General features: G+C 49.8%; 2 protein-coding genes across 4 annotated transcripts in view; both read left to right on the forward strand.

Annotated features, from left to right (window-relative positions):
* LOC146178787 (TBC1 domain family member 25) overlaps positions 1-6629 on the forward strand; it is an 88648-nt gene extending 82019 nt beyond the window's left edge. For all 3 annotated transcript variants that reach the window (XM_084578551.1, XM_084578552.1, XM_084578550.1), the window contains one exon: positions 775-6629. In XM_084578551.1, coding sequence (XP_084434677.1) covers positions 775-1911 — 1137 coding nt within the window. In that variant the 3' untranslated portion in view covers positions 1912-6629. The remainder of the gene's footprint in view (positions 1-774) is intronic.
* A 10679-nt stretch (positions 6630-17308) lies between these two features.
* Positions 17309-20257, forward strand: LOC146178788 (BAG family molecular chaperone regulator 2). Its single transcript, XM_084580035.1, has 2 exons — positions 17309-17504; positions 19923-20257. Exons 1-2 carry the CDS (start codon positions 17309-17311, stop codon positions 20255-20257), a joined length of 531 nt encoding a protein of 176 aa, XP_084436161.1.
* The last annotated feature ends 7025 nt before the right edge of the window (positions 20258-27282 follow it).

Here is a 27282-nt window from a genome sequence, read left to right on the forward strand (position 1 = left end):
ATTGACTTGTATTCCAGGGGAGAGCAGGGGTTTTATACTGTCTTTGCTGTTCCATTCGATCCGCAATTTTACTAATGTAAATGCCCGTTCCTCCAGAGCACTAAAGCACTCTGAAATTACACATTTATTGTTTGTCTAAACTCGCTGCAAGGCATTGCGTCGCTTTCCAAGTCGCCTGCATTTGTTGTCTTCGCACAGAGTTGACTGCTGCCATGCACTAAGAACCCCTAGTATTGCAAGACTTCGTATGAAATCGAAGAGCTGACTGCCATCGTGGCGGTTAAAATAAAGTGCAGCACCGTCTGGTGTGTCATCGTGTTGTACCAAGATGAAGAAAGACAGCTGGCTATACATCTGACTGGCAGCCATTCTCTCGTCTTAGATCACTATCATTAAAGATATGCTTAGCGAGGAAGCTGCCCGTCTTGTGGAGGTAGTGGAAGAGACTAGTTACGAACCGAGTGTGCTGCTAGGTTTCGTAGCGACCCTTTTGGAGTGTTTTCAATTTTGGTCGGTTAGGATATAAAAACAAAGCAAAGATGTAGCGCTGGATGCCCGCTCCCATCACTGCTCCGGGTATGCCTACATATCCTGCATGCACGGGCGTCTAAACCTTTTGCCCGCATGGAGCGCGTCGTTTTTCCCGCCAATTTGTGTCAAAAACGCATACGGCTGTGAACGAGGCTGGCAAGAAACGAACACATCCACTAGCCTAGTGTTCTGTATTGTTTGTAACTATAAAGCTTCTCTCCCTTCTCGTTATCTGTGGCGCAGGGCATGAGCGACTTGGCCTCCCCACTGCTGGTGGTGATGCGCGACGAGCCGCACGCGTACGTCTGTTTCTGCGCGCTCATGCGTCGCCTGGCGCCCAACTTCAACCTGGACGGCGAGGCCATGACGCTCAAGTTCCAGCACCTGTCCGACCTGGTGGAGCACTTCGACCCGGTCTTCTTCCGCTACCTGGAAGAGCGTGGTGCCCAGGACCTGCTGTTCTGCTACCGCTGGCTTCTGCTGGAGCTCAAGCGCGAGTTCGCCTTCGACGACGCGCTGCGCATGCTCGAGGTGCTCTGGAGCTCGCTGCCGCCGGCGCCGCCCGAGGGCGAGCTCGAGCTCTACGAGCGGGCCTACCCAGGGGAGCAAGGCTGGCATTCGGCGGCGATGCGCGGCGGAAACCCGTACTGCAAGGTGCGTGCCATCAGGCGCCAGAGCTCGGGGTCGGCGCACGCGTCGCCGGCCTCCTCTTCCGCTTCCACCGTGCGCGGCGAGGAGCAGCAAGGGAGCAGCGAAGACGAAGACTCCTCATCGCAGGCCTACGAGCCGCTCAGCACCACCATGACGCGCGAGCTGAGCATGGAGCTGGATAGCCTGAACCGAAGGCTGCACGACTCGACCGCGTGGTGCAACGGGGCCGCGGGCGACGCGCAGCAGCAACTCAATGGCGGCGGCGCCAAGTCGCGACGCTCCTCCGATTCGGAAGACTCCGACGAATCGCGCCGCGCAGCTTCTAATCACGCTAGTGAGGGCTACGTATCCGAGGAGGGCGGCGCCTCGTCCCGCGAAGCCTCCACTGAAGACTCGGGCGTCGTCAGCAACCCGCGGCCGTGGGCAGACGACGCGGCCGCCGTGTCGGCACCCAAGCAGCGAGGCGGCGGTGTCCGGGCGCGACTGCCCCGGCCGCAGGAGCTGGGCGGAGGCAACCCGTTCATGATGTTCCTCTGCCTGACTCTCCTGCTGCAGCACCGTGACATAATTATGCGCAACGGAATGGACTACAACGAGCTAGCCATGCACTTCGACAAGATGGTGCGGCGCCACCACCTTCATAGGGTGCTCCAACAGACCCGGGCTCTGTTTGCCGAATACCTGCGCCTCGGCTGGGATGAGCCATGGGAAGAACACCCGCATGTGTGACTACTATGCAGTGCGCTTGGGACAGAACCTGTGTGTGCAGCTCTGGCTCGGTGATGTGGCGTCGTTTCATAGCGCCCGATTCGTGACTAGTCTGAACTGCTTTTCTAATTATGTGGGCGTGCGGCGCGGCCGTCAGGCCTGCGCATGCGCTTTTATTAGCCCATGACCCGGTGACCAGCAGATGTTTGAAAACACATTGCTGGAAATCGCTGCTCGTGTGGAGGTCCGATCAGGGCAGCCGCCATGCGGGCACATGTTGGGGGATGGGAATGACGACCATTGAGGGTTGTGACATCTGTGATATGGGGCCTCTGTCTTTCTCACCATCACTTTCTGCATGCGCGTATTGACAATGGTACTTTGCCAGCTGGCCATTAAATGACATAGCTGATTGCGGAGTCCCGTACCACCTGTCCTTTTGGCACCCTTGTGTAGCTGAGGACCTAGTTTGCAATGAGGCTTAAGACATTGTTGCATCCCAGCTAACATTATGGACAGGTGATAGCTAAATGAGGTGTAGACTCTGTGAAATAATTTGAGGAGTTGAGGATGGAAATTAATTTTTGGCGGATAGGTCTTTTAGTAGTCAATCTAGTGCTCTTCTCAAACACATCATAAGCATTGTGCTGAAGCATTGTGTACTAAGCCTAGCATAGGCTTACTGTTTTCCTTCTAAAGCTTAATTAGCGCAAAGGGGATTGTGCAAGCCATATCCTACGCATCTATTATATCGAGTAGGCAGTTTTCTATAGTTGGTTTTAAAACTAATTATGTTGGAGAAATGTTTGGTAGGTAGCACGCAGTTGCGCATGAATGTAGTTTGGTGTGCCGGCATGCCTTTTGACAACGGAAGTGTGCGTCTGGGTACTAGCATCTAGCCTTAGTGATATGCAAGAGCAGGATCTGAAGCATGCTGCTGAAGCTGAGAATGCGGTGACTGCATGGCCGATACGCTTATCATTAAAATTATGCGCCCGTCCGCGGTGGTAAGACGCCAGATTACTGCGTCGGAGTCCCGCGTTCGATCCAGACTGCCGGAGGCTGAGTTTCGATGGAGGCGAAACGAAAAGTGGCGTCGTCCGTGTGCTGTGTGATGTCAGTGTAGGTTAAAGGTACCCAGGTGTTCGAAATTACAGCATAGGCCTCCGCTATGACTCCTCTTTCGGGATTTCCACTTTTACTCCCACCTTCCTCCATTCCCTTACAGCGCGGTTCAGGTGTCCACGGAGTCAAGTGCGACACAACACATTCTATGCCTTTCCCTTCCTGTGAAACAATTAAAATTACGCATGCCAGGCTGATCTGTTTTGTGCAGCCATTTGGTGTGGTGGGGATGTATCATTCGCCTGTCTGCCCCATAATTTCCCTGCCCTTGACAGCCGCAGTCTACTGTACAGGTCTCGCTGCATGAATCTCCAGCAGCAAGCAACATTTGACAGTTTCTTGCTAGAATACTGCTAGGCTATTGCACAGAGGTCATGGTTTTCTTGTTCGTGCTGTTGAAAATATGAGGCCCCATGCTTTCCAGCAGGTCAGCTTTTACCTCGAGTATCTACGAATGACTTCATCTTCCAAGAAGACCTGCGGGCAGGATATTCTTGGCTTGATGCAGACATTGAAGACTACATTAAAGAGTTTTGTGTAACCCGAAGTGAACCATGTTGCATCTTGTTCTTGACAGCTGCAATGAACATTTAAGAGCATTTCTAGTATTTTGCCTGCACATATCTGACTGTAAATGTAGATGATGAGCATGGCATTGAGAGAACAGTGCAGACTTGTGAACCCAGATCAGCTGAAAATTTGAGAAAACTTACATGGGTAGGTAGGCAGCACAGCCTGTGGTTTCTCATGACAAGGTAAAGGGAATAAAAGCCAGGTGTCACATTCTGACAGAACAGGAAAAAAATTTCACGGGCCTAGCTGGCACAATAAGGGCATTGGTGATTGAAGGGTATTTAAAGAAGGTTTCACACTGAAGGCACTGCTGAAATGAAGGAACTATTTTTTTCCAAGCAGGTTACACTATACTACATTGTTTCCAGTAGGGTGTCTTCAGTGAGATGCTTTTACCTAAGCAGCATTCTGATCCATTTAATATGCGTAAGCAAAATATAAGCCTTATTATTACTATGCTTCTCAAAAATGCAGCAAAAGAACTTGAAGATGAACTACTTAGAGAGACATGGAAATAGAAGGAATTTCAGTTCATCTTGATACATTTTCTGCAAATGTTATGCAATGGTAACTATGGTTGCAATGAAGCAACCTCAGCACCCACAATGGGAAGTGCTGCCAGTGGATATTGAATGCTGTCTGGTGCAACAATGGGGACAAAGTTTGTCAGTGGTGTCTTTCCCAAGTGCACTGTGTGCACATGCTTGTCATTGACAATGGTCCTCATAGAAAGGCACCGGATTTGTGGCAAATAAGTATGTTTCATTCGTGACAGATCTCAGTAACTATTGCAGATGTTCTAAGTTGTTACAAATCTCGCAGTAAAACGCGGAGTCTCATTGCTAACGCGCACCTAAACCGACAGTGAAGGCGCAGTCTTAGCTCTTGCTTTCCATTCAAAGAATTTCGTGAGCTGCTTGCTGAAGAATACACCAAACTGTGCCCATTGCAGCCTTTATTAATAATCACAGGACTAACTGGAGGTTAGCAGTCGAATATGTTGGAAGCCACATTTGCAGAGTCGTTCCAACTGGCACCCATGTCAAGGTAATTAGCTCCATCATTTGGAAGCATCACATGTTAAGGTTGCATTACTCCCTGACAGGCTCAGCTAGCTGTCATCCTAAAGCCTTGACTGATATTGTGAGCAGTAGCCGGGAGTAATGGCTCTATGCCCCACCCACGGAGAATCAGTGGTTAAAGCACGTGACTGCTGAGCTCGAGGATTTAGGTTTGATCACAGCTTTGGTGGTAGCATTTCTATATAGGTGAAACTGCAATTTTAGAGCTTGTTAGCCCTAGGTTTCGCGAAATTTACGGAGCCCTTCACTGTAGTGTCTCTCATCTCCCGAGATTCGTTGAAACATCCCAAACCATAAATGCCTCCGTGGCAAAAACATATACTAGGATTTGGCTCTCCTGCAGAGCAAATAAGTTTCGCTTTATTAGATCATCTACATGAAGATAGCCAAGGGCAAGTACTATCTCATGACCATTCTCATCGATAGCATTCCATTTAGCTCTCCTATGCGTAAATCAGATTTCAAGTGGTTGAAGTATAGTAATGGTAGTAAGTGTGACCTTCATATCTCATGCCATTTGCAACTGAAGTGCGAATTTTCCTTCAGGAATAGAGCTTTAAGCTAACTCCGAAAATTCTTCTCTAGAAATTCCAAGTCCGGCACTATTATCTTGGAGACTGACTGAGGGTTTATTGACACCAGAAAGAGGGAATGGTCTGCCTGCACCACTAGTGCATCGTTTATGGAGGCTTTGTGCCTTTGAGAGTGCCACATTGTGTTGCTTCAGCTGATATTGATGAGCATAAGTGGATGAGCCTGAATGGTAGTGTCTTCGAAACGAGCAGCACATGTGACCTTCGTGAGTCCAGGTCAGGCCACATGTTCGCAATAAAGCGCCTGCATAGAGCATCGATCACCACTGTGAGCCGGCGTATTGTAATGTGCGTGAGAACTTCCACTTTTGTGATTGGTAACCATTTTCTGCGGCATGCGTCGCGCTTTCCGCATGCCTATTGTCTCAATAGTTTTAAGCAAATCAGATGCAAGCTATTCGACGTCATGCGAGTGACGCCAGGCGCGCTCGTCGAATGTCCGTCGCTTGATATCACGTGGTACGAAAGGGCAGCAGGGCTTCAGCCGTCACTGTCGATATGCTCACTGTATGCACTGTGACTTAGTGTTTGCTTTTTTTCACGTATTTCACGGGTGGGGGTCTTTGAAGATGAGAAGTGAGTAGTAAAATTATATTGAAATGAGAGCTAGGCGAAAACATGATTACGACACTTGTGAATTGAGCTGTACGTTGCTTCAAGTTAATGGTTCGTGGGAGACGGCATGGCGGTGCATTCACTGGTCCTCTGCTCTGCGACGTTATAAGACCACATGACATGGCCGATTTGGCAAGCACTGCTAGCTCAGCCTTCGCCCTTGAGATGGGGAGGATGAGGTGGGAATCCAGGCCTCCAAGATCCTTAGATCCCGAGTGAGATACGCGTCCCCTAGGACACGCAGGCAGATTAGAACAGATTGGCTAAAGTGAAGCTTCTATATCGGGTGATCTTTGATATTATGTGGTATTTTACGACTGTATGCTAATGAGTATATGAGATATATTAGAAAAATAAATGTTTACTGATAAGCAAGAAGCAACGTGCAAGTACTCAAAGAGAGTTGGCGAACGGGAGCTGTTATTGCTATCGCATCCCCTTCAAGGCAGAGCAATTGTGTCCCACGTTTTTTCAAAAGCAGGACGTGATGACTAGGGAGGAATTTTTGCTGGCATTGTGGACACCAGCTGACACAAGTCACCAATGTGCGCTGTTGTGTCACCTCTCATCTCTCTTCGCCCTGTTCTGTTCTGCAGCTCGAATCTTGCGAAGGGCTCGTATTTCGTTTTACGGAGGAATGCGCTTCATCCCGCTCGTTCCCGGCTGGTCTGCGGAACTCGGACATATTGGCGTGAAACATGAACCCCATGATAGTGCGCTGTGTGCGGAGAACAACGAGAGACGCTAATAAAAGTGCATGTCAAAAATCTGGCGCACAACGTTTGTTTGCAAGCCGCGGCGGCATGTGCAAGCTTCCTGACGGGGCGTGCTATATGCATCGGCCCGCGGTGTCTTTTATTAATACGTAAGCATTATATGGCTATGTAGGCAGTGGGGGTTAAAACATCTATTAACTATTAAATGTTTACAGAGAGATGACTGAGTTACACTTATTGGCCTCCTCCTATCACAAAACTGGGTGGAGCCCCTATTCCGAGGCCACATTGCCAAGAAACGCCGGCAGCGTTCTTTGAACCAAGGCTTTTTGAGCCTTGAAGTCTTGACAGCCGAGCAGGGCCGCCTCTCAGTCCTTTACGGTTGGATTGGGGTTGGGAGGAATAGATGCGTTTGATTGGCACGCTCAGATCACGTGGAAGGTGTCGGCCACCTCCCCACAGTACTGCCCCGCACCATCAAAGGACATGTTGAAATGCTTAAGCACTGACGGACACAGTACGGTACTAGTGAAGATTTTAAAGGGAGGCGCTCGTCAGCGCGATCCAGTCCCTTACAAGGGACCGAGTAGCGCCTGTGCTCCTCCTTGTAGTAATCGGTGATGTCTTTGAATGTAAGGGCCAGGTTGTCTGGGAATAGGCTTCCAAGGGGAGGGAGATAGCCTGTGGAGCGCGGGCGGCCTGATCAGCCTGTTTGTTTCCCTTGAGTCCCTGGTGACCGGGTGCCCAATGAGGTTATGCCGAGTTGAGTCTACGTATCGGCAGCCAGATTGCAGTGTACGCCGGGCAAGCGGGGAGCCTAACCCAGCCTATAGTTCCGACAGGCCAATCGCGAGTCGGTGATGATGTGTTTCGACATGGGAATACTGAGAGCCAGAACGATGGTAATCTCCTCCGCGTGTGTTCTGCTGTAGGCTTTAAAAGTTAGCCCGTTAACTGTGTTCGTGTTGTGTAAGACTGCAGCTATATCCATTCCCCGGTGTGGGCGGCCGGCAGTGTCCACGTAATACACATGTTGATGACCACAGTATCTCTCCAACGCTTCCTCGTGCGCCTGGCGACGATCGCTATGGTCTTCTTTGGACATGTTGCGTGGAAGGGGTCGGACCCGGAGGGCACGTCTCCATATTTCTGGCACTCTCACCCTTTCCTCAATGTGGTATTCGTGTTTGATGTGTAACCGATCCAAGGGGCGGTGACCGGACGTGATCTGTGTAAGACGCGTGTCTTGGTTGAGTAAGTGGGCTTCTCGAGGCTCCCTGAAGGTGTTTACCACGCCAAGGGCCAAAAGTTTCTGGTTGGACGTGCTGACCGGAAGGTCAAAAGCTCGCTTGATGACTTTCCTGTGGATGGCTTCCAGTTCGTCACCATCGTGTTTGCGCTGGTAGGTATGAAGGAGGAGGAGGAAAAGCTTTTATCTTATATTTCTTTCTCTTCCTGAGTTGAGCCTTCAGTCCAGGGCACTATGTGCCGCCTTGATCCTGCAGGCCCGCCATAGCAGATGTCGCTGGTCTTGCGGATTGGTGCTAATGAAGCGGTCTCAGTGGGGAATAAATGCGTGTCAGTCCATAATTCCATTGGCCACTGCAATTCTCTAAGCCCGCTCGATTAGCCGGCGTTCGGTCGGCTCCGTGCGGGATAAGGCATCTTCCCAAGAGGAGAGGGTGAGGTGAGCTATGGGTGGGATGCCACTGGGTGGTTTTGGGCAGGCACAAACAGAATTATATAGTGTAGGTCGATGTTGTTGGCAGGTGGGGCATTTCTCTGGGTAGCGGGTGGAGAAGAACAAATGTTTGTGGTACAGGTTCGTACACGTGTGAGTCTGCAGTTGACGCCACGCCACAGCTTCAGCCTTGGTGAGTGTTGGGTACGGCGGTGGCAGTGTTCGTTGTGTACGGTAATATAGTGTGGTTGGTTGGTTTGTGGGGTTTAACGTCCCAAAGCAACTCAGGCTATGATAGACGCCGTAGTGGAGGACTCCGGTAATTTCGACCACCTGGGGTTCTTTAACGTGCACTGACATCGCACAGCACACGGGCGCCTTGCTTTTCGCCTCCATCGAAAAGCTGCCGCCGAGGCTGGGATTCGATCCCGCGTCCTTGGGAACAGTAGTCGAGCGCCGTAACCACTGCGCCACCCCGGCGGGGTGGTAATATAGTGTAATGTAGTGAATTATAGTGTAATGTGGGTGTAAGACTGCACAACAGAGCTGGCGCCCGCTGTGTCTACTTCCCTCTACGCTTCCGTCGACAGCGCCCGGACGGTTGCTGCCCAGGCGATCGCGTGCACACTCTCGTTGCCGGGAATGGAGGTGTGACCAAGGGTCCAAATGGTTCTGACGATGGGAAAGGTATCACAGTGTATAGGTAAGAGCACGCGCGAAGCCTTCAAAGATAATGTATTCTGCGCGAAGGCGCGACACGCAGCTTGTGAATCTATGATTATTGAATATGTCAGACTGGTGTGATGTTCGTCACGTGTTCCATGTGGCGTATAAAAGCTAGTGCTACCGCTATGGCGGTCTCCCCAGCCATCGTGCTCGAGTTCCTGCCCGAACGGAGCCCGTAATCCTAACTGAACCATGTTGGCGTCCATAACAGCTAGTCTCATAGCATCTGTGCCCGATGAATATTTCATCGCGTCGACATATAGAACAGTTTGGGCATCTCTGTACTGACCCATGAGTGCCTTGACTCTAGCGGTCCTACGAACAGCATGGAGTTCGAGGTGCAGATTCTTCGGGACTGGCGTGACTGTGATCCTAGCTGTCAGTTTGGGCGGGATGGCGAGGTACCTTTGTTGCAGCGGTGTTGTCGGCTCCGGGCAGCCTAGTCAACGCGAAACAGTGGCACACTCTAGTGTCTTGAAGGCGCGTGAGCTGGCAGGTTCTTTAGACTCATCTCGTCTGCAGTGTTGTGGAGGCCGAGCTGAAGCAGACGATGCGTCAAGGTGTAAGTGGGCAGTCCTAGGGCTGTCTTGACCGCCGATCGCAAAAAGACGTTCAAATGATTCAGTTCAGTTAGATTTAAGTTTTGATAAAGAGCGTGAAACGTCACACGGCTGATTAACAATGCCTGCATGATTCGCATGGTATAACTTTCCTTGAGGCCCCCTCCTCTGCTGGAAATACGGCAGATCAAAGTGTTGTACCTGCGCGAATTGCTTCTTGACCAGCTGCATAGTGTAGGTCGCTTTGCCTTTTCGCTGCAGGTGCAGGCCCAGCACCCTTAGTCTATCCCCTCTAGGGATGGGAATACCTTTGACATGCAGGTCGATTTCCCGGTCGATGCTTGGGTCCTCGCTTGCGCGTGGTCCACGAACAGTTCTGATTTCTCAGGCTCGCATGTAAGCCAGCTCTCGGATGCATAGTGTTGTGCTATCTCAATGGCTTCTTGATGGCTGTCCAGGATGTGGCCGTCCGACCCTTTGGTGATCTATAACGTGATTTCGTTTGCATAGAGCTCATGATGCAGATAAGAAATGCTTGACAGCAGCGGAGGAAGTCCTGCCATCGCCACGTTGAACAACGTGGCGATGACACCTACCTGTCCCAGCCCCGTAGGGATAGGAATAGCCACACTTCACCACCTCCCCGCCCGATGTCAGTGACCGTCATTGCACCCGCCACCATTTAGATGGTGGACTTTTTTTTTCTACTTTCTTCTGTCCGCGCGCGGATAGGTGGCTAATCCTGGCCCTGATGGGTCTGGGACAGGTAGGTCACCGCCGCTTGCGGCGGGGGCAAGCCTGCCACCGAATTTTATTTGTTGTAGGCCGTCATTGCACCCGCCACTGCTTCGGTGGTGGACGACGGCCGTTGTTGCGGCGTGCATCTTTCTCTGCCTCTTCTTTTTCTTCTCTATTTCGCACGAGGCCGCGGATGTGGCTCAGCTACAGAGTCAGTAGCAGAGCATGCCTGTGCATTTTCTTTTATGCGAAGCATATTAACGTAGGTTTCGGGCCTTCGCGCGACGCCCGGCGGTGGTCACCATTGACCCTGAAGTGGGGTCATATCGCGCCGTCGGTCGCCTCCCGGCGGTGGCCACCATTGACCTTGTTGTTGTTGAAAAACCTTTATTTCCACCGAGAAAAAGCTCCGTTTCGGACTCCCCGGCACGCAGGCCTGATGGAGCCTTACTCAGGAGCCTCGCAAACTAAGGTCTGGTGAATATACATTGTTGCTTCACGGCCTCAGCCGCCAGGCGGATGGCTTGCTGCTGCTGAGCGGGGTCCTCGCTTCGCAGCAGGGTCTCCCAGGCGTCTCTATCTATATTTTCTTTAGCTCCTGGGCTGTTGTTACATTCCCAAATAATATGATCTAGAGTGCCCCATCTCCCACATGTTATACAATGTAGATCCTTTTCATCTTTTGAAATTGTTGCATATACCCAAAAGGGACTAATATGATTGCCCCCTTGTAGCCTCCTCCATGCAATTGCCTCCCCGTTTCCGAGGGAACGGTCTGGCGGCGGATAGACCCTTCTGCTTAGTTTATAGTGCTCTGTAACCTCTTTATACGAGATTAGGCTATCTTTTACATCCATGCAAGAGGACCTTGAAGTGAGATCACATGATGTGACGTCACGTGATGACGTCACACCGGCTGCAGATGGGGCCTCATATCGCGCCGTCGGACGTCGCCCGGCGGAGGCCTCCACGCTTCGGTTCGCGCCGTCGAGCGCGACGCGGTGGCGGCGCCACCATCGCTGCATCACGTGATATGTGACGTCACTCCAGGGATGAAGCGGCGCGCGCCCGCCGTTATAGTGTTCTAGAATTGAGAAGTGTGCCGCCTGCCGCCGGCGAGCTGGTCGTTTTAGCGATGACAGGAGAGAGGGCGCTGTGTGCAGGAGGAGCGCAGTGAGCGCGGAGCAGACAGCTGGATGAACCGTCACCGCTAGTTCAATCGGACTCCGAAGGCGCTTTAGCTCCCACACGCTTGTCTAAATGTATTAAAACGGTTATGTTCATGAACAAAACAACTAGTTCCCTATAAAATAAGCGGCCGTCGTCAGGGAACGGCAATACACATACAGGCAATGTAAGATACAGATTACCGACGAACTGACAAGCAACGGCAAGATATATTTCCTGAACGTATTGGGTACTTTAGTTCTCGAACACTAGCGGGAGGTTCAATGACGAATGTCTAACGTATTTCTATGATCATGTAAATTTTTAATATTGGATGCACCGGTTTATGTGGGCTAGACTAAAGTCGACGCTCGCACGTACTGAAAACGCAGTGAATGGTGTTTTAGGCTAGGCTAGCGTACTTTTTGCGCCACATGTAAATAGAGGTATGCGAAGATTGCTTGAAGACAGAAATTATGCCAGCGCTTACTGATGACTTTATTTAAATGTGGGCGAATACATATGAACTGGCAGTCCTACTCAAAACGAAATGAATGAATGAGAGCACATAGCAATGAACGAAACTACATAATGGACGACGTGAAAAAAAAAATCGCGACTTAGAGCAAGAATATGGTACAAACGTATAAAACTGCACATAACTATATGAGAATATTAATGACCTGTACTAGGCCGTGAATAAATTAAGCTGCTAAATTTGAAAACACACAAGAGAAAGGCAGAATGATTAAAGTCCTCAAACACGATTACTTGCACCTCGTCAGCTTTAGGTGCTTTACCTGCTCTGCTTTAGAGGTCTGCTCTTGATTTAGCGACTTGGCATAAAAACGCAATCGCATGAGGACGTAGAACTTCACTATGTTAAGTGTCATTTCTTTGTCTGAGTAGGGCAACCAAACTTGGAAACCTCTGCGCTTTGCAAAAACAAAGCAAATTCACGCATGCTGTTTGCGTTAATCTTTCTTGAACTAAAAAAAAAACCGTGAAAGACTTCCAGCGTGTGCACGAGCTTTGCAAGCTCCGAGGACGGATAAAGAAGACCTCCGTGGTCGAAGTTTCAGATGAATTAATTTTCTTCTTTTTGTACCGCGCACGATTTGCTTGAAATGAGATAAGCGGAGCAAGTACTGCATTTTGACTTCTTCATGAACTTTCTAGCGACATATCCTGCAATGTAAGCTATGGGACGGCTAGAACTGTGCCTAGTGACGTATCTGTGGTCATCTGAAGGAAGGGAATTCAAAGTAGCTTCGACGTCCTCGAGCCTTCCCTCGTCAACCAAACGGTCAAGCTCATCAATAGGATTTGAAAGAAGCTGGGTAGGTTTCTCGCTTGTACGGCTAATTCCAAGTAAGGCATTTACAATTTCAGCCTTACAATTTCCTGTCTTTGGGGGCTTCGCTAAGTCGTAAAATGCCAGGGCATTAACTGTCACTAAAAAATTGAGCCGGCGTGGGATGATCGTTGCAGCCATTAAATTGCCTCACGATGCCGAAGAGGTTTTCTAGTTTGTCTTGGCTTAGTCTCGATGTGATAATGTATGTAAAGCCGCATTTTGCAGACAAGTAGTCAGCGAGGTCGACTGTGGACTGCAAAGTTACCCGAAGGCCTTCCGCGGTGCTGTTGCTTAGGAAATCATGCTTTGAGTGTATTTCGAGAAGGGAAGGGTTCGAATAGGGAAGGCAGCAGAAAGAGCGCGCAATGAGCAAGAAGAAAGAACGAAAGGAAGGAAAAGAGCATTCAGTAAAAAAAAAGGGGGGGGGGGGGGGGCAAAGTTATACGAGACGGACGGAACTGTGCTCTCTGCAAACATGTGTTTTCCTGCTTGACCAATCATCGCTCTTCGCTCAACAACGCGCCGTAGTACGACAGCCAGAGAAGCAACGCGATGCAACAAAATTCACGCATTAAACGAGCCGCAGAAGCAGACGCCCCAAGCGTTTCCTCTGCGGCGCGCGCGCTTGTGATGCGCTCCTACGGCTGACAGCGCCACCTACGCTTTTCATCTCTCCGGCGACCACGTCGCTCCCATTGCCGCGCGCCGAAGACGGCACACTTCCCAATTCTAGAACACTATACCGCCGTCGCGTCACTCTCTGTGCCCGCAACCGCGCCAGCGCCTTTGCTCAGGGCGTGTATGCGTAAGTGACGTGCAAACCAAGAGTCATGCATTTACGGACCATAAGAGTGTGTTTGTCGGGCTGCAAAGAATAAAGTACGACGATTAACCTAAAAGCACGTCTCCGTTACTTAGCCCCATCCACACTGAGGCAGCTGCTTAACATGCTTCGCATCCACTGGGCTTAACCTTGATAAGCCTCCAATTTTCCTTTTTCCTTCTTCCTACAGCTACGACAGAGGCAGCGAAGGTGGCTCAGCTACAGAGCCAGTAGCCGGCCTGTTCATTTTCTTTTCCTTCTTCCTACAGCCACAACTACAAGAACAGTTTCGCGTGTCCTCTGCGCCGACCAAGCTGCGCATGCGCGAGAGACACACTACGTCACAGGGACCACAGCTACCTTCGGACTCCCCTGATGGGGCTGTGACATGTAGGTCATCGCCGCTTGCGGCGGGGGCTAGCCTGCCATCGAATTTTTATCTGTTGTAGGCCGTCATTGCACCCGCCACCGCTTCGGTGGTGGGCGACGGCTGTTGCAGCGCGCGTCTTTCTTTTCTTTATTTCCTCTTCTGTCTGCACGAAGCAGCGGAGGTGGCTCAGCTACAGAGCCAGAAGCAGGCCCGTGCATTTTCTTTTCCTTCTTCCTACAGCCACAACAACGCCGCCGCAAACCTCGGTGCAAGAATATACTCAGGTGTTGACCCTGATGAGGCTGGGAAAAGCCCGTCACCGCCGCTTGCGGCGGGGGCAAGCCTGCCACATAATTTTTATCTGTTGTAGGCCGGCATTGCACCCGCCACCGTTTCGGTGGTGGACGACGGCTGTTTTTGCGGCGCGCTTCTTTCTCTCCCTCTTCCTTTTCTTTCTTCTCCATTTTCACTTCTGTCTGCACGAGGCAGTGGAGGTGGCTCAGCTACAGAACCAGTAGCAGGCCCGTGCATTATCTTTTCCTTCTTCCCACAGCCATAACAACTGCGCCGGCGGGAGCGTCCAGATTATGTTCGGTGGCGGCGGCGCGCGCCTTGCAGTTCGGCTGCAAGCCGACTGATGGCGCCAATATAAACGGGCCTAGGTGAGCGGTGCTGGCGCCTTGAGATTCCGCTGCCCAAGCTCGATTTTCGCTTTGTTGACGTGACTTGGATTCAAAACGCTAAGGAAATTCGTTGCTTGAAATTAAAATGAGTACTGTACCAGTGTAAAAACGTTTTTGAATGAAATTGTAATGATATGACCACGGTCGAGTAGTACTTGAAGCCCATTACCGGATCACTCCCTCAGTCAGTTCATGTTTTATTCGATCTAATCATAGATCAAAGCATAATAAATACAAGTGGGGTTACTTGTGCTACATTCCTTCCGCTTACAATGGCAGAAAATGATTGAACCGGAAATTTTTTGCTTCACGTTTATCGTTGCTTTTTCACTCTATATGGAGACCGTTCTAACGTTTCGTTGAGTGGGCTAATTTTCAAGATGCAGCGTCCTAGTATAGTGCAGCTATTTACAATCCACTTGTGAAGAGGTTGCGTATTAAGTAAAAACTTTCTCATGAGGGAAATGTGTATTCTGATGCAAATTATCACAGAATGGGAATAATTTTCAACAAGCTCTTTTCCTCTGGTGGCTAAATGGCTTTTGAAGGACTCAAGTGTGAAAAGGTCAGCGTTCAGTCAAGTACGCTTTCGAAACTCACAATGAGGTGCAAAAATATAATCACCTTCCCAGACGTACAGTGCCTAGAATATATTCTAGGCACTATACCAGACTTTTACACTAGCATGTACCCCCACAATTAAAAAGCGGAATGAAAACTTTCAAGACTTTATTACACGCCATATGCCCAGTGGCAACAAAAAATGCAGTAACTGGGTGAAATGTTCAAAATATACACATAGTCATTGCGCGGTAACAGCAGTTGTTCATCTTATGTAAACAGCAAAAGTCGAAAAAAACTGAGGCATGAAAGAGCATATAAAGTTACAATTTTGCACTGCGCACGTGGACGCACGTGTGTTGTCATGCCGATAAAATAGCGGCAGAGGGCTTGTTTAATAATTATATATTTTCGTAAAATTAGAGGGTCTCAGACGAATGAATGAATGCACTTTTATTTTCCACCAAAAAAAAGGGGGGGGGTCCGTTTCCCGCCCCCGGAACGCTGGCCAGGGGGGGGGGAGGGGGTCGGGAGGAACCCCGCAGACTAAGGACTAGTGAAGGTACAGGAGTTCTTCACTGCCTCAACCACCAGGCGGATGGCCTGCTGCTGAACGGCGGGGTCTCCGCTCCGCAGCCAAACCTCCCAAGCTTCGCTACTATCAATGTTCATGCCGGAGCCCATTCCCAAATAATGTGATCTAGTGTGCCTTTTTGGCTGCAGTTTTTGCATTTTGAATCTTCTTCCTAACCGGTCTGTGTCAGGAATACCCAGACCGGGCAGGTGTAGTTTCCGGCTTGTAACCGCCTCCAAATGCGCGCCTTATTGTTAGAGAGAGACCGATCGGGGGTGGGTAGCTCTTTCGATTTAATTTGTAGAATTCAGTGATTTCATTGTATGTTATGGCACAATATTTTATCCCCCTGCAGTCGGGCAGTTCAACTGCTGCCCGGTAGTAGAGATTTCGGGCTAGCAAGTATGCAGCTTCGTTGTCAGGGACAGATTCGTGTGCAGGTATCCACACGATGGAGATTGTTCGATTAATGGGCTAAGCACGCGTTCGAGGGATCGGACGACCAGCTAATGAACAAATTGATTGAAACATATATTGGCCAACCAGAGACCGAGACGTTACCAACATATACGGGACAACCCAACCTAGACTTAGACGCTCCCATCACGAAAGCTGAAGTCCGAGCTGAGATAATGGGGCTTGCAACGAGATCGGCTCCAGGCCCCGACGGCATCACAAACACAGTCCTTAGAAACCTAGATGATGAATCACTCACGGCCTTAACGGAATACATTAATAAGGTGTGGGAGGACGGAAAACTACCACAAGCTTGGAAAAGAGCGAACGTAGTCCTCATACCCAAACCAGGCAAACCACCGAAATTAGAAAACGTGAGACCCATCTCGCTAACCTCGTGCGTGGGAAAGCTGATGGAGCACGTAATACAAACGAGGCTCACTAGATACATTTAACAAGAGAACCTCTGGCCACATGATGATAGGCTTCGATGGAGGCGAAACGAAGTGGCGTCCGTGTGCTGTGCGATGTCAGTTGCTGTGGCTGTAGGAAGTAGGAAAAGAAAATGCACGGGCCTGCTACTGGCTCTGTAGCTGAGCCACCTCTACTGTCTCGTGCGGACAGAAGAGAGAAAGTAGAGAAGAAAGAAAAAGGAGAGGGAGAGAAAGACGCGCACCGCAACAGCCATGGTGCCCCTGAAGAGTATACTGTGCCTTCCTTCTCCAAAACCTATGTTAAACAATTGTTGTTGCGGCTGTAGGAAGATGGAAGAGAATATGCACGGGCCTGCTAATGACATCAAACAGTGAAATTGTACGAAAGTGAAAAGTCAAAAACATCCTACTTATTATACTGGGCAGTGTGGTGCCCGCCGCATGTCCGCTTCGGAGGGGTCGGATGCCAGCAAGCTTTTTAGTATCCTCATCATCACCTCTGAGACTGCTTGTAAACATTCAAGCCCTTGGGCACAGTGTTTATCACGTGGGCGACGGAAGATGAAGACGATCCTGCCATCGCCATGGCCGGCATCAAGCGCGGCCCTCCTTTGGCGAGCTCCGAGGTCGCCGACCGCCTCGTCAAGATGCTGGATCAGGTCGAGATGCGCGTCGAGCTTCTACGAGAGCACGCATCGTCACTCGAGCAGGAGCGCCGGGTGCTCGTCGACACGCTAGATTCGGTGGCCAACAGCCAGGAGCTCGCCTCACTCACTCAAGGTGACTGATCTGTGCTAGGCTGGGTGCCCAAGAAGAAAGCGGGTTTTAACAACGGTGACCTAACGGGTTAACATTCGATGTAGTTATTCTGTGTCTGATTCGTGATATTCCTAATGCCACAGTGGCTTCGCGGTATACTCCTGCGCCGCGGTGGCGCAGTGGTTACGACGCCCGACTCCTGCGCCGAAGTGCCTGGCTCAATCTCGACCGCCGGTGGCTGCGTATTGATTGAGGCAAATTGGAGTGGCGCCCGTGTGCTGTACGATGTCGTGTACGTTAAATAAGACCAGGCGTTCGGCCCCGCCGGGGTGGTGCAGTGGTAAGACGGCGGAGTACCCGGGTTCGAACCCAACCTCGGCAGCTGCGTTTTGATGGAGGCGAAACGAAGAGGCGTACATCCGTGGGCTGCGCGATGTCAGCGCACGTTAAAGATCCCCAGGTGGTCGAAATTACTCCGCAGCCTTCCACTACGGCTTCTCTTTTTCTTTCCACTTTTACTCCCACCTTCCACCCTTCCCTTACGGCGTGGTCGAGGTGTCCACAGAAAGCAAGTGAGACCGTTACAGCGCCTTTTCCTTCCGATAAAGCAATCAGTAAACCAATCAATCAAGACCAGGCGTTCGAAATTTCCAGAGCCCTGCAATACAGCATCTCTCATAGCCCGAGTCACCTTCGGGCGTTAAAGCCTACAAACTAAACCATACCTTCGTTCCTTCTTGTGTTTGTGTTATATCCGGCCCATTTTCCAGAGTTTTTTTAGTTTGAAAACACTAAATTTGATGTTCAGAGCCTAACAAAATCTAGCGCTGTATGTCCACTCAAAAGTGTCAAAATTATAACGCAACAGTTTTTTGTGCACTGCTCAGGGAAGTGTCGTACCATTTCGCTTCCTGTTTAGTACCCATTTACTAGCAAAGTAGGGAGTGAGTTTTCGATAGAATCGGACCGACATGTGTACCTCCAATTGTCTGCTGCTAATGGTAAGTGAACGAGTCCACCGAGAAGTGACACCTACTGCCCCTTTCCCCTCCAAACCAAACCCTTACTGGATATCAGTGCACATTAAAGAGCCCCAAGTGGGTAAAATTACTCCGCAGCCCTCCACTTCATGATCTCTTTTGTTTTCAATTTACTCCCACCTTCCTCTCTTCCCTTACGGCGCGGTTCAGGTGTCCACAGAAACAAGTGTGATACATATGCAGCGTCTTTCCTTTTCTGTGAACCAATTTGCATATGCTAAAGAGTTCTTTTCGCGTGGTTTAAGCGGAATAAAACGATGGGTGTTTTATACTGTACTGTGATTTTGATAATCTGTTGACAGGAGTTTTCTGCATGGACGTTTGAACCACGCCAAGGAAAGAGAGGAAACTGGATGTGGTGAAAACTTTATTTGGTGGAGCCGCGAAATACTTGTTACAAAAAAGCTGGAAGTGAAAGTGGAATGAAAGAGGGGCCGTGAAGGGCTCCCGAGTAATTTCGACCCCCAAGGGACCTTTAACGTGCTCTGACATAATGCAGCACACGGACGCCCATCTATTTAGTTTCGCCTCCATCGAAACAGAGCCGCCGGTGGTCGGGTTGGAACCGGGGTACTCCGTCGCAGTAGACGGACATTCATGTTTATAGTTTCACACGACGTATTCGGCTCAGCTCGAGCTTTACCTTCTAGTAGTGTTCCTAAAGGCCTCCTGTTTAATAATAATAATAATAATAATAATAATAATAATAATAATAATAATAATAATAATAATAATAATAATAATAATAATAATTGGTTCACAGGAAGGGAAAGGCGCAGTATCTGTCACGCTTGGTCTGTGGACACCTGAACCGCGCCGTAAGGGAATGGAGGAAGGTGGGAGTGAAAGTGCAGCTTCGGTTCTGGCTCAGCTTGCATGGCGAACGCGCAATGTAATATGTACTTTGAGAAAGTGGCAGTGGCAGTTCTTCATTCTGACTTCAATATATGAAAATCGCACAGAAGGTGCACCGCACATGAGCAACTTATGGTCATACTCGAAAATTCTGCATTGTACACTTTCAAAATAGTACTGGATCACTGTCATTTCTGATTTTGAACCAACTTGACGGCCATAGCCAACCGGACGCACTGGCATACAAGCATTGTGGGTACTAGGCTATCAATGAATCTTCAGCAGAAGCATATTTATAGTGTTCCCCGCGGGGGTCTACGTAACCAAGGAACAACTAGTCCTAGTGAGAAAATTGTGTAGCGCTGGCATATGTCTCCACAGAAGCCTGGTATTTCTGCCAGAAGACAGCGCTTGCGCGTGCCCTCATCTTCACATACACCATACTGGGTACAAGAAATAATGTAAACTCGTGTTGATACATGCACGTGACTCAACAAATGTGTTGTCCAATAGAAGAACGAGAACAACTTTCTTGCGTGTGCAGAGCTCCGCGAGGAAGTGGGCCTGACCGTGAACCGGCTGCAGACGCGCGTCAAATCCGTGGACGTGTCGGTGAGCACTCCGCGTAGCGAGGAGCAGGAGTCTGCTCTGGGTCAGGTCGAACAGTACGTCACCGACCTGGTGCTGCGTATGACTTCCGACCCCAAGGGCGTGCGGGCGCTGTGCAAGACGTACCTCAGCGCATGCACCACCGACGCGGCGGGTCCCATCGACCATAAATTCCAGGCTGCCATCCTGGGCTGCACGGCCGACGACCAGAAGAAGACGCGCCGCCGCCTCGAGGCGATCCTGGCCACGCTGCCGGCGCGCCGCTGCTGACGGTGAGTCTATTGCGACAATGCAATGGTGCACTGTTGAACTGCCGAATAAATTGCGACACTGAAGAACAGGAAGAGGCGGGCAAAATGGCATCGAGCATCGAAGTCAGGAAGTAGTTGTGATTCAATGTGGTCGAGAACGACTTGCACGGTAATTTTATACCAGAATTTGCGCTTTCCATGTGGCGTTTTGCGAGTGTAACGAAGGAGGCCGAACTGTTTTCCGGGGAATGCAGGAAGAGGTTCTTTTTGCCTGACGCCACCGAGCTGCGCGAAAAACGAAAGCCGGACAAAACCGCGCGGCATGCAGCCCAGTGTCTGGGGAGGCGCGATGCCTCAGATTCACAGTTCGACGTGAGCGACACCGTTAGGTTCATTGAATTGGTTTAAGAACAAAATTTCATGAACTACACAGGATACCGAAGCACACGCCAAATGCCGCAGTACAGTTGTTAGAAGGTCTGTCGATGAATCAATCTGAATTTGGATGCTCCACCGGTAGATACCCACAAAGAACACATGGATGAAGTCGCCAGCACTATAATGCGATGAGTCTATAATGCGGTGTCGAAGCAAAGGGAAGTTCATCTCACCTCTCAGCAAAAGCGTTCGGCCCATACTCAACAGGCAAAAAATAAGCTTCGAAGCTACCTTTACCGACAAGGCCCAGCTTGGGCCCCGTATCCACGTTATATCATCGTACGTCCTCTCTCTAAAAAGTATGAATGCATCCAGAGCTTCATCTGGCTCGCCGCGAGGACAGGGTGAAGTCACTGCACAAAAAATACTTGACAGATCGGACAGCAGTCTAAGTGGACGCAGCCGAATACCCCGATCACCATGCTTTTTCGCTCGCATATTTCGAGGACGGCCATTCGGTGCGCGCTTCGTTCCCATCAAATCGTGTAAAGAGGCCGAGAAGGCGAGGCAGCCATACCTCCACTTCGGCAAAAAATATTTTCAGCGGCACTAAATTTCCCATTCATAACTTCGCCAAAAATTCGCCAATCGTCTTTCCTGCAACTCTATCCCTCCTCCACTCCACCAATCGCCAACCTCGCCAGCCCCGCGTGAACTTGTCCCAGCACACTCATCCCTTTCAGGGAAAGACGTGGCCCAAAATGATATGCCAGAGGATTCCTCGACTCGGTTATGGTTTCACCCGTTCTGTTGACGTCGAGAAATCGTCTGGCTATATTTCACATCGACATGCACTATCGCTTAGATAGCGGGGATGTAGGCATCCCCCCGTTCATATTTCTTTCGCCAAACACGAACAGATCGCATCGAGTAAGCAATCGAGCTAGCAATGTACATCACACTAGATGATCCAAATTGGGACACCATTCGTCACATTCGCCTATAATACAGTAGTACAGCGAACTACCAGTTACTCTCCATTTTTCCTCCTTTATGGCTGCCCTCCCACCACAATTCTCGACAGTTCATTCTTCTCTATGTCCTACTGTTCCTCCACATCAGTACCTGCCCAGTTCGTATCCCGTGTGTCCAGATACCGTTACCTTGCTCACCTCAACACCGAAGCCTGCCGGGAAGATCGCAAGAGTCGCTACGATTCTACTCATCGTGGTCTCCTTCCGTCCTGGTGACGAAGTACGACTTTACGCACCTCTCCGCACCCCTGGCCTTAGTGATAAATTTCATCACCGCTACCTTGGTCCATACACGGTCATCGCCCAAACGTCCCCAGTGAACTACAAATGTGACACCTATTCATGCCCTAGGCGATCAACGTCACCGTGGCACTGAAATGGTTCATGTGTCTCGGTTGAAGCCATTTGTGCGCCGCAATGCAGCAGTTACTTAAGAGCGGCCAGGCTGGCCGCTTCCGACCCCCCGGGGAAATTGTGTGAGCCTTCCAATGATCTTTTTCACGTGTACATACCATCATCATCTTCATCTTCCCGCGGCGCCACTGGTGGCACGCGCCTCGGTTGTCCATCGGAATAAACGCCAGACACGGCATCCCTTGCCTTGCCGTCTCGACCTGGCCTTCTTCCACAAGTCATTCAAGACCCATCTGACGTAAACTTTAAACAGCTCCCGACAGGCCACTTTCTCCGCAATGGTTTGAAGTCGTTCATGTGTCCGACTGAAAACGATTTAGTGCTAATCGCAGCGCTTCAACTGAAATCTTTTCTTTATTTTTTTGTTGTCGTCATGGGCTAGAAAGCTGGTTAACTCGAAGCTTTAGCGCACCTTGGTATAGTAGCCTCATAAAGAGACTGTTGCGGTATACCCTAGGTTTTGATGGGTGGCAGTTCCTGGCCCTACGGGGCTGGGACGGTAGGTCAGTGCTTGTGGCAGGGGCTAGCCAGCCACCGAATTTTTATCTGTTGTAGGCCGTCATTGCACCCGCCACTGCTTCGGTGGTGGTCGACGGCTGTTGCGGCGCGCGTCTTTCTCCCCCTCTTCTTTTTCCTTTCTTCTCCATTTTTTCTTCTGTCCGCACGAGGCAACGGAGGTGGCTCAGCTACAGAGCCAGTAGCAGGGCCGTGCATTTTCTTTTCCTTCTTCCTACAGCCACAACAACAACAAGTCGTAGGCGTCAGTTAAATATCAATTTTTTTAACGATTATTATTATTATTAACGCTTCCAGCATCGCCTTTTTCTACAGCGATGACAGTGTCGATGGCCCTCATCGAAAATGCCGGCGTCGTATTCAAACCCCTCAGCATACATCTTCTAGAATGGTCTATCCACTGCCACCCTCCAGATAGATAGCATGAACATTAATGTCCAACTGATAAGGTTATCTACACACTGGTCTAGAGGCGGGTACCGCCACCTCAATGCAGGCTGGGAGGTCTTTGGTCCCAGTCTCCCAGCAACCTCTTCAGCCAGCTGGACGAGCAGGAGCTGGAGCTCAGGGTCCGGGCTGTGCAGCAGGGTCTCCCAGATATCCGAGGTGTCTCTACTGCCAATATGATGTGTCCTCCCGGGATAGTACGGGCATTCTCTCGTTGTGGTCGAGCGTCCCTCTCGGTACACAAAGATTACACTTATAGCTCCTGGCCTCGGGGAACATACTGTTCGCCATAACGGGGCGCGGATACGTATAAGTTTGGAGTCGCCTCCACGCGAATGCTTGTCTGTTGTTTAAATTCGGGTCTGGCGGTTACAATCCAATCTATATGCTGCGTGATCTCCCCATAGTCTAGCATGCACTCACTGCTTTCTCCGTCATCGAGGGGCCCTGCAGCAGCTCGGCGGTAGAGATCTCGAGCCAGCTTGCGGGCCGCCACATCGCTTAGGACGGCTTCGTGCGCCGGAGTCCAAATTATCTGAATTTTTCTATCCAACTTTCTTTGGCCTAGCATGCTGGCCGCTAAGGGCTAGATCCTTCCCTTGCTAAAATTTTGTTTGGCCGTTTTGCTGTCACTGATGACAAAGTTTGCTTCCGTTCCGAAGCAAGCTAATACGATCGCCTCGGCTACTTCTTTGCTCCGCCCTCGCAAAGTAGCAGCTGTCACGGGATGGCCCCGGCCGCTGACGACCGTTGCCACCGCCAAATCGCCACCACCTCCCGCAGCATCTACATAGGCCACCTCATGTTCTGAAATTTCGCCTAATCTAGTTTCTAATGCTTCGACTCATTTTTTCCTCCTGTCTGTTATATTCCGAGTGCATGTTTTTTGGCAGATTTTGCCTAAGTTCCCTATCTACCCCCACCTTTGGCATGGGACCCCTATCTGGATTTATTCCAACTTTGGTCAAAATGACTCTTCCTGTCCTCCTGGACAGCCTTCAGAAAAATAATTTCTTCGGGTGTGTATTGCCTGGGCTCAGAATAAATACACCAAAGTAAACATCGAGGATAAATTCAAGTAACATTGCAGCTTTCTTGCCTCAAATTTCATGACAGTCCCGTAATTTTTTTCTGCTTGGCATTCGTAGGACGACAGCCAGTCCTCAACATTCTGATCACTGGCGCCACTGAAGATGGCGGCTACCTTTGGCACCGGTGTTATTCTAAGATGCGGCCTGGGCGATGCTGGCTCGTCCTGTCTAATGCAGCCGGGACCGTTTTACACCAAAAACTCCGCCAATATAAAAGTGGACAGGCGGCAAAACGCATCTGGAGCCGAGTGGTGGAAAATGAACTGGCATCCCCAGCTTGAGCCTCAAATGCTGGCGACCACCGATGGCGACGCAGCGTGGCATACCGGCCGCCGCTACCTGCTTACACTTCTACAATATTTACCAAGCTAATTGCGAAGGTTATTTTTTCTGACTGCTCAGTATTATTTCGGTTTTAATAAATTAAGTGTTATATAACGAATTAACGAATTGTTTAGACGAATTGAAATAAGAAAATTGAAAGAAAACCGCAATCGGTTTCGCGCACCATTAAGGTTTTCGCATAAACATTGAGCCGTCCGCCCCTTGCGGACTGTAGCCCGCAGCGCTCGATTTGGAAATGCGAGGGCAAAGGAATGCGAGGTTTTTTCCAGTGCAGGACTCGTTACCTCTACAAGCCACGTCAAATTTGGCCAAGCTTAGCTATGTGGGGTGATCGGTTGTGGCGATAGCATAGTAGTGGACTAGGTTTTAGAGCAGAAAGGTCAGATAAGAATGAAGTTAACACCGAGCGCGAACTCCTTTTCTGACAGGCCACGTGCTGATCATATTAACGGAACGGAAATAAATCACACACGTACTGACCCTGCAAATGAGTCCAAAGTAAGCGGTTTTCTGCTAGTGTGAGCAAGCATCTTCAGTGCTTTTCAGTGTCTGGCGCCATTATGTTGATACATGAGTTACCTGAAGATAACGTCATCAGCTAGGGCTTCATTTTTCGAATGGACATGTCTGTTGGACATTCAAAGCGAACGACAACAAACCCTTGCTCTCTTACCGCTTGGCGGATTCTATGCCGATCAAGAGGCATTGTGAAGTGTATGCCGAACACTGAATAAGTCCTGCCCATACTTGGCCGGATGCAGCTTTCGGAACCAGGTACAGCGTCTTCCGAGCGCGTTACCAGCCATCCCTACTGGAACCAGCTGCCAAAGACCTGTTAAAAAGTCGTGGTTTATCCTTGGTTAAACTGGGAAATCCGCGTGGAGGCGTGTACGTCAAAGGTGAGCCCAAATATCAAAGGTCATTTCCACAAAGGTTCACAACGTCCACCAGGGTGATGTTGGCAATAGGCAGCAGACTTTGTATGCTGTTTCGCAAAGGACACCCTCAAGTTCAGATGTCGGAAAAGATTCGTGACAAGGTTCAACCGTGTGAAGTAATGCTTCCGCATCAACATCACACTGCTTCGCCGTCGCCAGATGGAAACAAATTGAAGGAAAGGCGCACCGCACTTAAAAGCTCGAAGTTACGTCGCTGTATGTAAACCGCGCTGCAAGGTAGAAGACAAAAGTGGGAGTGAAAGAGGTGCCGTAGTTATGGGTCTCCAGGTTAATTTGGACCACCCAGGGGTCTCCAACCTGTGATGACATTCCACAGCACACGTACACCTTTCCTTTTCGCCTGACGAGGCTTTTAATGTCCATGGTTGGTTGGTTGGTTCATAGGAAGGGAAAGGCGCAGTATCTGTCACACTAGCTCTGTGGACACCTGAACCGCGCCGTAAGGGAAGGGATGAAGGTGGGAGTGAAAGTGGATAGAGAGAAAGGGGGGCCATAGTGGAGGGCTACGGAGTAATTTCGACCACCTGGGGATCTGGGGGGGGGGGCAGCGAGGCAAGCGCGCCAACGGCCGGGATGGAGCTTTTCTCAATGCTCGACAGATGACGTATCATGTCAAAATAGCTTTTCGACTTTCTTCTGCGAGAATTGTGCACGCCACAGAGAGTAGTTTTTTCTTGATTTCGGGAAATCTAGGCAAGTACCGATGCTGAATCACTTATCAGATAACGTAGACTATATTTTGCTACTTTGAGAATGTTATTTCAGCTCGAATGGGGCAGTAGATTTTGCATAGGAATTTTTTAAATCCCAGCCCCCAAATATTCAAGACCCTGTAGAGTTTGCTATTCTTCCAGACTGTCAGCTAGCAGCACAATATTGTCTGCATACATCAAACCGGGGAGGCGCTGCTCTACCGCCTTTCCACATAATATATATGACAGGTTAAAACATAGGTTACTGTCTTGTATCCTCCGTTCCAGGTTTATCATATAAAGCATGAACAGCAGCGGTGATAGAGGACAGCCTTGTCTTAATCCTTTGCATACTTTGACATCTTCCGTACTTCTTATCCCTTCCCACGTAATTTCTACTTTGTTATCACGGTATATTTCCTGTAGGAACTCTATAATCTCATAACCGATACCTTCTTCTTTTAATATGTTCCACAGGAGTTCCCTGCTTACGTTGTCGTGCGCCCCGTTTATGTCCAGGAAGGCCAAATACAAAAGTCTATTTTCCACTCTAGACATTTCGATGCATTGGGTAAGCACGAACATGCTATCATCTAAGCGCCTACCATTTCTAAACCGGCCGTTCTGAAGTTCTCCGAGTATCTTGTTACTTTCTAACCATGCTTGCACCTTTAATTTCACCGCCTGCATGGCTAACCTGTACATAACAGGCCCAAGTATCAGGCCTGTGAGCGCCGTACAACGCAAAAAGCATGCAAAACAATGCCAGTTAATCTAAAAGATGGGTGGTTGCATGCCTTGCTTTCCTAAAATCCGTGCATTTTTTAATTTTTTCTTGCTGCTGCATTGGCGAAATCCACGGATTTTTTCTGCAATATTGGAACACTCTAAACAGTAAATCGCTAATGCATTGCATAAGGCACATTTTCATCACCAACAAACACACCACAAACTTGGAAGCAGACATACGCCGCGTGCGTTTCTGCGAGCACCGCCGGCTGCCGATCCCCACTATCGGAGCAACGGTGGTGCCACCCCTAGGTCGATTTTCAGGTGAATATGCTGCTCCATTGTTCTGCATGTAGTACAACTATGCCAGTCTTCTTGCAGGGCACTTTTTCTGTCATTTTGATGGCGATAGCCGACAGCAGGTGCTTGTTTCGGCTAA

The sequence above is a fragment of the Amblyomma maculatum genome, chromosome 9 (assembly GCF_055883805.1).
Source record: "Amblyomma maculatum isolate TAMU_Amacu chromosome 9, ASM5588380v1, whole genome shotgun sequence".
NCBI classification, from domain to species: domain Eukaryota; kingdom Metazoa; phylum Arthropoda; class Arachnida; order Ixodida; family Ixodidae; genus Amblyomma; species Amblyomma maculatum.